Consider the following 12739-nt stretch of genomic DNA (forward strand, 5'->3'; position numbering starts at 1 on the left):
CCTCAGTAAAAATCCGTTGGCAGATTCAATATGGAATTCCGAAGTACCTAAAAGGTTCTCCCAGCCCAAATTTGAACGGTACGATGGGAAAGGAGACCCAACTGATCATTTGCACCATTTTCGGCAGCAAATGCCGTTATGGCATGAGAGTAAGTATGATGGGCTCCGCTGTATGATGTTCTCGGCCAGCCTTAAGGGAGGCGCCTCGGACTGGTATTACAGGTTGGCTTCGCGGAGCATCAAAGTGTTTGAAGAATTGGAGCGCGCATTTATCGACCACTTCATTCACCAGAAGAGAAGGGTGGTCGATATCGCGGTTTTATTCAATATTAAACAAAGGTCCGCAGAATCATTAAGGGAGTTTCTATGTAGGTTCAAGGAAGAGACGCTAAGAGTGGAAAATTTGGAGGAGCATACGGCGGTCATAGCTTTCCAGCACGGATTGAGATCAGGAACGAGGGTCCATGAGTCGGTTTCTAAAATCGAAATTACTACTTTGCACGCACTATACCCGAAAGTAGAAAATTACATACGGTATGAGGATATAATGCAGAGAACGGCAAAGGAACAGAAGAAATCGGGAAAGGCAGTGCAAGAGGTTGAGAGAGAAGATCGAAAGGGTAAAAGAAAGATAGAGGACAAGGAGAGGGATCTTACAAAGGAGAGAGAGCGAGGTCCGGAGAGGACAGAGACCGGGTAGGAGGGACATACGAGAAAGGAAGCCGTCATCGTGAGTTAGAAATCGGAGGCGCCTCTTAGCGACCTTTAGAGGAAATCTTGCCTCTAATCAAGGGGAACCAGTATTATGAGGGGCCGCTAAGTATCCCGAGGGAGATAGAAGGGAAACCATTTTGCGAGTATCATCAAGTCAAAAACCATGCTACAAATGAGTGTTACGCCTTGAAATGGCTAGTAGAAAGGATGATAGAAAATGGAATGCTCAGAGAGTTTGTTGCGGAAGTTCACCAGGCTGAGAGAGTGCCAGCCCCGGCTAGAATCTTGGGTACCATCAATGTCATTTTCAGTGGAGAGACGCTGGGTAGGAATACACACGAGGGGATAAGATGAGAAGAGCGCAAGTCTACGGCACAGGTGTGTGGAGGTGGTGAGCATACCGCGGTTAGTCGATGGCGCCCGCCCTTGATAGATTCGGAGCATAATGTTCACCCCGGATTTAGAGTCGGTAATTTCGCCAAGATGGGATGCCTTGGTAATTACCATAGCGATGGGAAATTACCACCGGGGTTGGCGGGTGTTGATAGACTGCGGCAGTTCAGTGGATTTGTTGTTCAAAGGGGCCATGGAGGAGATGAACATCGACAGAAACCAGTTGAAGGCTCCGCAAACCAATCTGTATGGGTTCAACGGTAGCATGACAGAGCCCGTTGGGGAGTTAACGCTCCCTGTGACAGCAGGACCAGCGACTGTATTCACTAGGTTCATGGTGGTGGACACTGGTTCGCAATATAATGCAATTTTAGGGAGGAAATGGATTCATGAAATGAAGGCCATTCCATCGACGATATTACCGGTGATCCGCTTTCCCGTGAAGGGGGAACATATGAAATCAAGGGGATCAAGTGGCGCTACAGAGAGTATACAAAGCAGTAATCAAGAAGAGCTTGGTCCGCGGAACCGGGAGTGGGGCGCCTCATGAGCAAGGAGTGGCGAGCAATTACAGAAGCGGCGAGAGACAATCAGATCCGAGCCGCCATTGGGTCCGAAAACGTTGGATGCGGTTGAAGTAGTTAACCTGGGGGTAGGAGACGATGAGAAATTTACATCTGTAGGAACAGACTTGCAAGGAGAATGGAAAAATAAACTCGTGCAGTTCTTAACTGAAAATTCAGACGTGTTTGCGTGGGTGATAGAGGATATAACGGGTTTGGATCCAGAGTTTGCATGTCATCATTTGCATATGAATGAGGGTGCTAAGCCAGTTCGCCAAAAGATGAGAGGCATACGTCCGAAGTACGCGGACGCGATTCGTGAGGAGGTTATTCGACTAAAAGGGGCGGGGATAATAAGGGAGGTAGAATACACGGAATGGTTGTCCAACATGGTCGCGGTTACGAAAAAGAATGGCAAAGTCAGAATGTACGTGGACTTTACGGACGTGAACAAGGAGTGTCCGAAAGATTGTTACCCTATGCCGCGGGTGGATGAACTAGTGGATAGAACGGCCGGATTCAAGGTGTTCTCTTTCATGGACGCCTCCATGGGATACAATCAGATCGCCATGTACGACCCGGATCAGGAAAAGACCACGCTCGCGGTAGAGGGGGCACCATCGTTACACCGATGCCTTTCGGGTTAAAAAATGTTGGGGCAACATTTCAACGAGTAGGAGAAAAAATGTTCCAAGGGAAGATTCGGAAGGGGATGGAGATATATATTGATGATATGGTGGAAAAGAGCATGTCAGAAGACGAACACTTGGAAGGTATTCAGGAAACTTTTCGCATACTACGAAGGCACCAGCTGAAGCTTAACCCCGAGAAGTGTACCTTTGGAGTAGCGTCTGGGAAGTTTTTGGGTTACATAGTAACACACCGTGGTATAGAAGCAAATCCAGAACAAATTAGATCACTGATAGAAATGTCGTCCCCGCAAAATGTGAAGGAGGTACAAAGTTTAGCGGGAAGAGTCGCGGCACTAAATCGGTTTATTTCTAAATCATCGGACAAATGTCGACCGCTGTATCGACTGTTGAGGAAAACACAGGACTTCCAATGGACCGCGGAATGCGAGGGAGCCTTCCAGGAGTTGAAGAGTTATTTAGGTAAAGCACCACTTTTGTCGCGGCCGGAACAAAGGGAAAAACTGTATTTGTATCTGGGGGTTTCAGAGTACGCGGTGAGCTTGGTATTGGTGCGAATCGTTGAAAAGATAGAAAACCCGCTTTACTTTCGTGAGTAAGACCATCTTTGGACGCAGAAAACCCGATCTGCCAGATCGAAATAATACGCTTTGGCACCGGGTATTCTCAAAGACCGAAATTGAAACCTTATTTCAAGCTCATTCCGCGTGGTGGTGATAATCGAACCCGCCTCTCAAGCAAAGCGCTGAGGGCAGAGAAGTCGGGGAAAGAATGCTGAAGTGGGCAAATAATACTCGGCCATACTCTAAATACGCGCATATCGAAACCGCTGGAAAAGGCACAAGCGATGGCGGAGGTGTTAGCAGAATTTCCAGCTGAGGACCCAACGTGGGGAGAAGAAATGGTCATGGATCGCGAAGGAGAGCTTAACCACGACCCATTGGATCCATGGGATGCGCGGAATGGTTGGAGAGTTTTCGCGGATGGGTCGGCTACAGATACAGGGAACGGAATAGGCATCGCCCCGTGACTCCCCGAGAACAATAATAAATGGAATTGTCGATGAAACTGGATTTCGCGGCTTCCAACAATGAAGTCCGAAAGTAATGGCGTGATAGCAGGTTTGGGTATGGCCCAAGATTTAGGAGTGAGCGAACTGTCTGTTTACTCGAATTCTAACCTAGTGGTGTGTCAAGTGAATGGAGGATTCATGGCTCGCTGCCCAAGGATGGCGAGATACTTGGAAGTCTTGCAGAGAAAAGCACGTAAGTTCAAGAATATTAAGTTTCCTCATTTGAACCGCGGTGAAAATAGACATGCCGATGCATTGGCATATGTCGCCACAGTACTACCAGGGACAGAGGGAAGATCTATTGAAGTAAGGGTGTTGAGCAAGCCTAGTACCACGGAAGAGGAAGATGTCTGCCTTGTCGCTGATATGGAGTCCAGTTGGATAACACCCATCAAAGCTTTCTTGATGGGAGTGGAGATAGAAAACAAACAGAAAGACGCAGAATGGAACAAAGAGCCGTGAGATACACTTTACTCGATGGGGATCTGTATAGGAGAAGTTTTGGTGGACCAATGTTAAAATGCATAGGGCCGCTGCAGATTCAAGAAGTTCTGGCTGAGGTGCATGAAAGCGACTGTGAAAGTCATTCTGCAGGACGCACAACCACACACAGATTGATCTCACAGGGGTATTTTTGGCCACATATGAAAAGGGATGCAGTAGGATATGCAAAAGGGTATGAAAAATGTCAGAAATTTGCAATCACCGATACATGCTCCAAATGAGCCATTGCACAGTGTGTTTAGTCCGTGGCCATTCGCCATGTGGGCGATGGATATAGTAGGGCCCCTGCCAACGGCAAGCGGCAAGAGGAGATTTATGTTGGCAGCAACCGATTATTTTACAAAGTGGGTGGAAGGAGTGGCACTGCAACAAGTCAAGAAAGAAAATGTGAACAAATTTCTGTGGGAAAATATAATTTGTAGGTTTGGATTGCCACATACAACATCATCGATAATGGAACCCAATTCTTGGGGGAAAGGTACGAAAGTTCCTTCAGGCGTTTAAGGTGAAGCAGGGGTTCTCCGCCCCATACAATCCAGAGGGGAATGGACAGGCAGAGGCTTCGAACAAAATCATAATGGATATTCTTAAGAAGAAGTTGGAGGAGCGGAAGGGAGCAGGGGCTGACCAGTTGCATCATGTGCTATGGGCTTACCGCACAACACCGCGAACATCTACAAATGAATCACCATTCACAATGGCGTATGGAGTAGAAGCCGTGATTCCGGTGGAAATGATAGAGAAATCAACAAGAACCAGCGCAGTGGAGTCAGGCAAAAATGAGGGGATTCTGACCACGGAGTTGAACTTCATAGAGGAAAAAAGAGAATTGGCGCGCATTCGTCTGGAAGAATATCATCGGAAGCTACAGAGACAGTATGATAAAAAGATGAAGCCGCGAACTTTCAATGTAGGGGATCAGTGCTGCGGCCGGTTACGCCGCCACCACCGGGAGAAACGACGCAAACCGGGGCCTAATTGGGAGGGACCATATGTCGCGGAAAAAGGGAACTTCGGGACTTATAAGCTACGGACTTCAGCAGGGAAAAAGATTGATAAACCGTGGAATGTAAGAATGTTGAAAATTTACCGTAGTGAAAGCCTTGTTTAGTTTCCAAGTGAGATATGTGAGTCGGAGTGTAATACTGGTACATTATATTTTTATCCATGAATAAAAGAAGTCCTTCTACTGTATCGTTGGTATGGAAAGCAGAAGGAAGTTTGACATCGTACTCCAAATCAAGTTGGGGGCAAGCTGTTGTCCAGTGCCCCATCCAGGGGGAGGAGCTTCACCGAGAAAGCGGGGGGGGGAGGAGCCCTTCACTACATGTCCGAATCAACTTGGGGGCAAGCTGAGTTGCCCCTCCAGGCTTCACAGCCGTTTGAGAAAGCGGGGAGGAGCCTTCGCGGACTACATGTCCGAATCAACTTGGGGGCAAGCTGAGTTGCCCCTCCAGGCTTCACAGCCCGCCGGAGAAAGCGGGGGGAGGAGCCTTCGCTGACTACAAGTCCGAATCAACTTGGGGCAAGCCGAAGTTGCCCCTCCAGGGCTTCACGCCCGTTTGAGAAAGCGGGGAGGAGCCTTTCGACTACATGTCCGAATCAACTTGGGGCAAGCCGAAGTTGCCCCTCCAGCTTCCACAGCCGCCGGAGAAAGCGGGGGAGGAGCCTTCGGGACTACAAGTCCGAATCAAGTTGGGGCAAGGCGAAGTTGCCCCTCCAGGCTTCACGACCATTTGAGAAAGCGGGGAGGAGCCCCCATGGGACTACGAGTCCGAACCAACTTGGGGCAAGTTGAGTTGCCCTCCAGCTTCACACCGGGCCTGAGAGAGCCAACTTGGGGAGCCAGAATAACCGTGATTTTTAAATAAATAATTATTTTTCTATTTATTAATTAATTAATTATTTATTTTCAAAATTCGCCGGATTGACTCGGATACGTGGGCCTGGTTTTGGGCCCGAAGTCGGTGTTGGGCTTGGTTTCGACCCAAGTATATAAAACACATTTTTCTAGAAAATAGGGTTCATAAAAAGAATAAAATAATGAAAATGGAGGCGGAGATGAAAGCCGGATTTCGGAGGGTGGGTGGAGCCGGCGGCCGGACTCGAGAAATTCAGTAGGAGTCGCTCATGCGGTGAGTAGCTATTTTGCTATTTCACCGATTTATGGTTTTCCGTGTATCGAGTATACCGACTAAGGTTTCGCCTATTAATACTATTCATTATACTGCTGTGTTGGACTTCGTGCCATTTGTTTTATTAAATTTTATTAAATTTCGGATTTGTAATTAAACTGTTGAACTGTGATACTCTGAACTTAAACTGTCGAAAGCTCGACAGAGCGTTAATGGCGGCGCTGAGAACTCGCCAGTAAACCTCTATGTGTGGACTGTAATTGTTGTTTGTTGTATTGTTTGAAGATGCGTTTTCGCGTTTTGGTTTGATGGTGAGTTGGTGTTGTCGGGTTGGGAGATCGGTGGTTAAACCGCCGGTTTTGAAATCGAGGGTTTACGGTCGAGTTGTAGGAGAAGATTGTAGTGTTGGATGGACTGTGTGGGGGTGAACGAAAATGTGGTATTGACGCCGGGTTTGGGGTGAGTTCGGTCGAAGGTGGAAGGTCGCGTCAATGGTCGCATTGAGGCGATCCTCCAAGAATTTGATTTTTATTGTTTTTTTGTTGTTTGGTTGTTGGTTGAAGATGGATGAATGATTGTTGTGTTGATTGTCGATTTAAGGTGTGTGAGGGCGGTTGAGTGGGCTGTAGGAAGCCATTAATGGCGGCAGTAAGAAAAATCTTGTAGATCTAGTTTTGAAGATGGGCTATCGATTTAGTGAATGGTGTTTTTGGTTTTGTTAATGTTGTTTGGGTTGTTATGGGGATTAAAACCGCTTGTATAAATTGGGTGGTCGTGTGGAGGCTTGTGGTGGCCGGATTTGGTGGTGGAAGAAGATTGAAGAAGATGAACAGTAATTTTCGGGTTGGGCTTGGGCTTGGGTCAAGACCAAGTGAGTCGGTTTTGTTTAGGCCCGATTCTAATTTCATTTGTTGTTGGGCCCGATTCTATTTTGGTTTTGGTTGGGCCTTTTCCAATTAGATTGTTTTGTTTGGCCCGATTTTAATTAAGTTTGGGACCAGTTATAATATTAGTCTATGGGCCCGCTTCATTTGTATTTGTGGACCCGGTTTAACTTAACGGTTTTGGGCCCGTTTCTAATATTGCTTAGCCACCCATGGACTTAAAATAGATCTATATGGGTTCTCCAATGTTTAGACTTTTGGGTTCTAAGGTTTGGGCTTGGCCAGTTGGGTCCGAACCATGACCTTGGCCATGAGCCCATGAGCCATACACCTTTGTCCTTAGCCATGAACCATGGTTATGACCATGAACCTGTCGAACACGGAAACGACAGTTTGACTTTGACTAGGACAGTTTGACTTTGACCTTCGACCATGACGGTTGACTTTGACCTTTGACCATGACATGTTGAGTTTAACCTTGACCATGATGTGTTGACCTTTGACCGTTGATCGTTGACTTTGACTGTTGACCGTTGACTTTGACCGTTGACTTTTCCAGTTTTTCACATATTTGATTATATGGATATATATAGTAATAAAATATTGTCGGATATTGTATAACTGGGTTGGTCATTATCTAATTTAGATTTGACGTGAGTAGTGTGTAAAACATATATATATTGGGCTTTGATTGTGGACTGTGGACTGTCTAATTGTGCTACATTTTATGTTGTATATTATATGGACAAATGTAGTAATAAAATGCTGGGGAAGCTTGTATATATTTGGTTGTCATTATCTAAGAAAGATTTGACATTGATGTTGTGTATTTTTGACACGTGACGATATTGAGATGTTAGGAGACATTATATTCCTAATACGTTATAATAAAAATGTATGTGATACATTGAAGCATTGTGACATGATATAATATGGTGGGATAGTTATATTAATGCAATATCTTGGAGAAATGTATATACACTCCATTATTTTATATGTGAGATGCTAATATAGTATTGGTGAATATTTGCCCACGGGAGTGTGGTGTAGTGCAATAATATATTGGCACGTGAAAGTATGAAATTGGTTATGAGATATAATTGAGATATTTCTATATTTTGTGGCTTAGTGCAATAAGGCAATTGACCGCGACGCGATATATAGTGGAATGTTTATGAGTCATTAATGTATGACACCGAATAAATTACATAACGAAAATCCTAGAACCCGACTACCACAACTCATGTGATTGGCCCTTCTAGCTGTTTCAAGAAAGTTTGAATGGCCCTCCGGCGAGTCCGAATAGTGGCTTGATTATTCCGTTCGCAAAATAGAACGATGACGCGATATTTTATGCCGAATAGTGGCAAGACTTACATAGATTTTGGCTTCCGTGGTGAGGATTTACCTGTGCGCGCATCCCGCCAGGTGGTTACGCACGAGTGGCTCATTATGTAAGGGAGGCATGTGGATGTACATGTTCGGCGCTGGTTCGCATTGTGGTAGTCGGAAACTAGGTAAGACATAGATACTGATGATGTGATTTTAGGGACACGCAAAGAAAACCTTAATTAATATAATTATGGTAATATGTTTGTTAATGATGTATATGTAGATAGATGATTATATATGGTTTTGCGTAAGGGTGGGTCAAACTAATTACTTGGCGAGACGACCCCACTCGTGATTGAGCATGAAATGAGGTACGTATATAATACGTTTGTTTGGTTATTTGTTTAGTTGAACCTAAGGCGCCTCGATGGAGGAACTACATGCCTTATCTATTATGCGTATAGTTTGTTGGGTGGTTAGTGGGAAGTTAAAAGCGCTCGATGGAGGAACTACCTGCCTTAATTATTATTCTTAAGGATGTTGTATTTGTCGTTGAAAGTTAAGGCGCCTCGGTGGAGGAACTAACTGCCTTGTGGATTGTGTTTATATTTGTATAAGTATATGTTGTTTTAGGGCTACACACACCAGATTGTTTATAATGTCAACCCGATTTGCATGTTTGCTTATCTGGTGTGTTCATTCAATGAACATAGTTGATAAGTTTTGACAGTTTAGTGTTGAAGAAGGTTGGATGCTGCTTGTGGTTTGCATTAGCATTGCATTTCGTGATGTATTGTGTTTTCCCCTTAAAGTGATATAGATTTTCACCTAGACAATGTATTTGTACTTTCATTTGTAATTTTAAATAAGGAGTTATTGAAAAGAGATTTGTAACCTAATCTTATTTGTAAATTTTGTAATGAAGAGGACATTTGTTTAATTGAAATTTTTATTGGTTTTAATTATCCGCATATTTAAAACTGTTTATGGGTTTTTGAAGTTGAGAGTCGTCACACCCTGAGATCAAGAGTCGGAACAAATAATGTTTTTCCGAATGCAATAAAATTCGAGGTGTGACAGAGATTCTTCGCGGACTACAAGTCCGAATCAACTTGGAGGCAAGCCGAGTTGCCCCTCCAGGCTTCACAGCCGTTTGAGAAAGCAGGGGGAGGAACCCTTCGCGGACTACACGTCCGAATAGACTGGGGGCAAGCTGAGTTGCCCCTGTAGGCTTCACAGCCGCCAGAGAAACAAGGGGGAAGAAACCCTTTGCGGACTATCATCCAAATCAACAAGATTGTACGAATAAGTGTCCCATCAGGCGTCATATCTTAATACATACACTCATATCGGGGCACCTACTGCAAATTTTGAGTACAACTCAATTGAGAATAAAATATATACAATGGTAAATAGAAGAACTCTAGACTGCAAAGTGATTAACATTGAAGACCTGCTGGCCATTCCCAGAAACCAGGTGAAATAGATGGTACATTCAAACACTGTCAAAGTGGGAATCACAAAATCTCAAAAGTACAAGGAAGTACATTTTATGTACAAAACATCAATAGGAATTCCTAGAAATTACTGAGGCCCTTCGCCCACATTCTAGTGAGCAGGCACTGATTCCACCTCACCGGCAAAAGGAGGGGGAATATCCACGATCATGGGGGCAGGCTTCACAGAATTAACGGCTTCAGTTGGGGATGGGACCGAGAAAGGAGCTGAAGTCGATGCAACGGTTGGAGGGCGCGCTATTGGAGGATCTGCACTCTGAACAGGAAGGAGGCGACCGGCCGCGGAGAGTTCCTCGAGCTGATGTTTAAGCTCGCGGCTAATCTTCTTCTCCGCAAGGCTAAGAAAACGGTCTGCGACATCTTGAACAGCTTTATCTACGGCGACCTGAGTGGCGACCTTAGCTGCCTCTTTCTGGCTCTCCAGTTTGGATGAAACACCTGAAACATAGTCACGGTGCTGCTCTTCGGACACCTGAAGCGCCTTTTGGGCCTTCACGGCCACAATACGAAGAGCATCGCGATCTTTTTCCAACGCATCATATTTGGCCTTCCATCCGTCAGGTCCTTCAATCTCCTGCTTCATGGTCTCCACAGAGTCCAGCGTGTTGGTGAGACCGCGGATCATATAACCAATATCCAAGCTCAGCTGAAAAGGGTAACGGGTTATAAAAGTGTTAAAAAGACTAAGAAGATGCAAGAGACAGAATAGTACCTTTTCCCAACCATGGTATATGGATGTTCTATGAGATGCAAAGCTGCCAGAATCACCGTATGCTTGATCTTTGGGCAGATGAGAACTCAAGAAAGAGAGACGCAATGAGAGGGATTGTCCAGGGCCGAGTCGCGTATAGTTACTTCGCGATCTCTAGCCCTGAACTGAGGTCGCCATATATCAGGTACGCCAGGTGGCACTGACCCAGATGGCTGGGAATTTATAGAGGGACGGCGTCTGCTGCGGAGGTGAGGTCAAGGCAAAGACAAAGCAGCAGCCGGTGGGGTTGGGTTGACTGCAGTCCTAGCCTTTTTAGCAGGAGGGCTCTTAGCGGTAACTTCAACGGGTTCATCCCCCCCGGAGTCACTATCCCACAATTTGAGGTTAGAAAAGGCCATGGCAGCTTCTTGAACTGGGGAGGAAGGTTGATTTAAGTCGTCTTCCCAATCCGCTACAGCAGAGTATGAAGAGGGGGCGGTATATGGAGCAGGGGGATGGGCCTTGGACGCAGCGGCAAAACGTTAGACTCTGCTCGAATCGATATCTTGTTAGTATACTTAAAAAGATTTGTATTTCTCTTTTGGCGAGGAGAAGGTTTGGGGGAGTCTCTTTGGGAGGGTCAAGCGATAAAGTGGACCTTGATAATGGACCAATATTTTTCAACGGGATCAAGGAGAAGAGGATGGCCCTTTTCGGATCTATGCCGAGGACTTCACTCGCTCACTTCCCAAGTCGCGGAGTTTTTGAAAATAGCCGAGTAGACACCGCTTGTAAAGTTTGGATCGCTAACCGGGCTCCAACCTGTGATACAAAAGAAAGACAAGTTAAAAGTAAAGTTAGGAACGAAAGCACGGCTAATAAAAAGTTTGACGCACCACTAGAAAGGAAACCGAGATGCCTTAGAGAAACGCCGAGGGAAGATCCGCGACGTAAAACCACCGACACATATAACGGATAATGATGCCACACTTTATCGAGGTAGTAAGGTGGAGGATAAAGGACTTCTTCGTGGGCCGACGGGTACGAAAAGACTCGATATCCTACACTACCAAATTTGGTACTCTTCTTTATATAGTAGTGAGCTATCATATCGCAGAGTTGGATTTTGGGAGAATGGGTTTTGTTGTAATGATCTGCGGCATATAAGATAATGCCAAAAAGTTACCAATGCCTTGATGGGGGATGTTGAAGTGGTTACATACTTCGACATCAAAGAGAAAGTTAGGGGAAATCGCAATCCGCCGCTTATCCGACCAACAACAGCAATGAGACAACCGCATCACGCGGGGGACTAGATGCGGAAATGGAGACGCCGTGCACGCGCTCAAGGATCACGCTAGCGGGGATGCCATAAGCAGCTTTTAATCTGCGTCTAAGTTGGGCTACACAACGGTAGGATGGGGAGAGAGGGCAGAGTGGCTTTCCTTCCCCGAGGTGGAAGGTTCCGCGACAGGGCTAGCATAGCCCGCCGCGGAGTCGATATGTCCGCGGTGTGACCGCTAGATCCGAGAGAGGAGGACTCCGATCCATCAGGTCGGTAGTTGAGGAACTCGCCGATTCGGACTCAGACATGACAAAATTAAACAACGGAGAAGACCTAAACTGAAGAACAGTAGTGAAAATAGGCTATGGAGGAAGAGAAATCGGAACAATGACAAGAACTAAGGGGTGGAAGACAAACCTGAGGAGCAAAGCGGCAAATAGCAACGAAAGGGAAGTTCGAATCTTGCCAAATCAAAGACCCACTGAAGATGAAGAACAGGAAGAAACGGGGAAGAAACTGGAAGAAGAGGAAAATGAAAAGGTTAGAGACGAGTTTAGGGGTTTTGAAGGAAGAGAGAGGTTTGGGCGGGATATTGATCGACAAGGGCAAAAGAGTTATTTCATTTGGGAAAAGAACCAAGAAACAAGGGACACGTGGGGCCTTGAAAAATGGAAAAGCAGGCTCGAGGTGCGTGCGCCGAAATGACAGGCTCGATGCACGTGCGGATCGGACATCGAGATACAATGATAGCGCACGTGCCATGGGTGCACGTGCCACAGATGTAAAAGAAAGGGGGAGATTTTTCTCAGTCTCGTAGTTTATCCGCGGACAGTAGCTAGTAGCCAGACATGATACTTAGAGAGACGGTTGGACAAGGGGCAGACGTGGGACACGGAAAAGATCATGGAGAGCGGTTAAAGAAGATGGAGCGGTTGGAGAAAGAGAGCGGTTATGGAATATATATAGAGCAACATCAGTGAGAGGAGAGAGAAGAAAAAC

At 45.8% G+C, this 12739-nt stretch overlaps 1 protein-coding gene across 1 annotated transcript; it reads left to right on the top strand.

Moving 5' to 3' along the window:
- Positions 1–4473: 4473 nt before the first annotated feature.
- LOC147523423 (uncharacterized) lies at positions 4474–5007 on the top strand. The gene has a single exon (XM_086571010.1). It carries the CDS (start codon positions 4474–4476, stop codon positions 5005–5007), a length of 534 nt encoding a protein of 177 aa, XP_086427136.1.
- Positions 5008–12739: the final 7732 nt, after the last annotated feature.

The sequence above is a fragment of the Coptis chinensis genome, chromosome 1, assembly GCF_015680905.1.
Source record: "Coptis chinensis isolate HL-2020 chromosome 1, ASM1568090v1, whole genome shotgun sequence".
NCBI lineage: Eukaryota > Viridiplantae > Streptophyta > Magnoliopsida > Ranunculales > Ranunculaceae > Coptis > Coptis chinensis.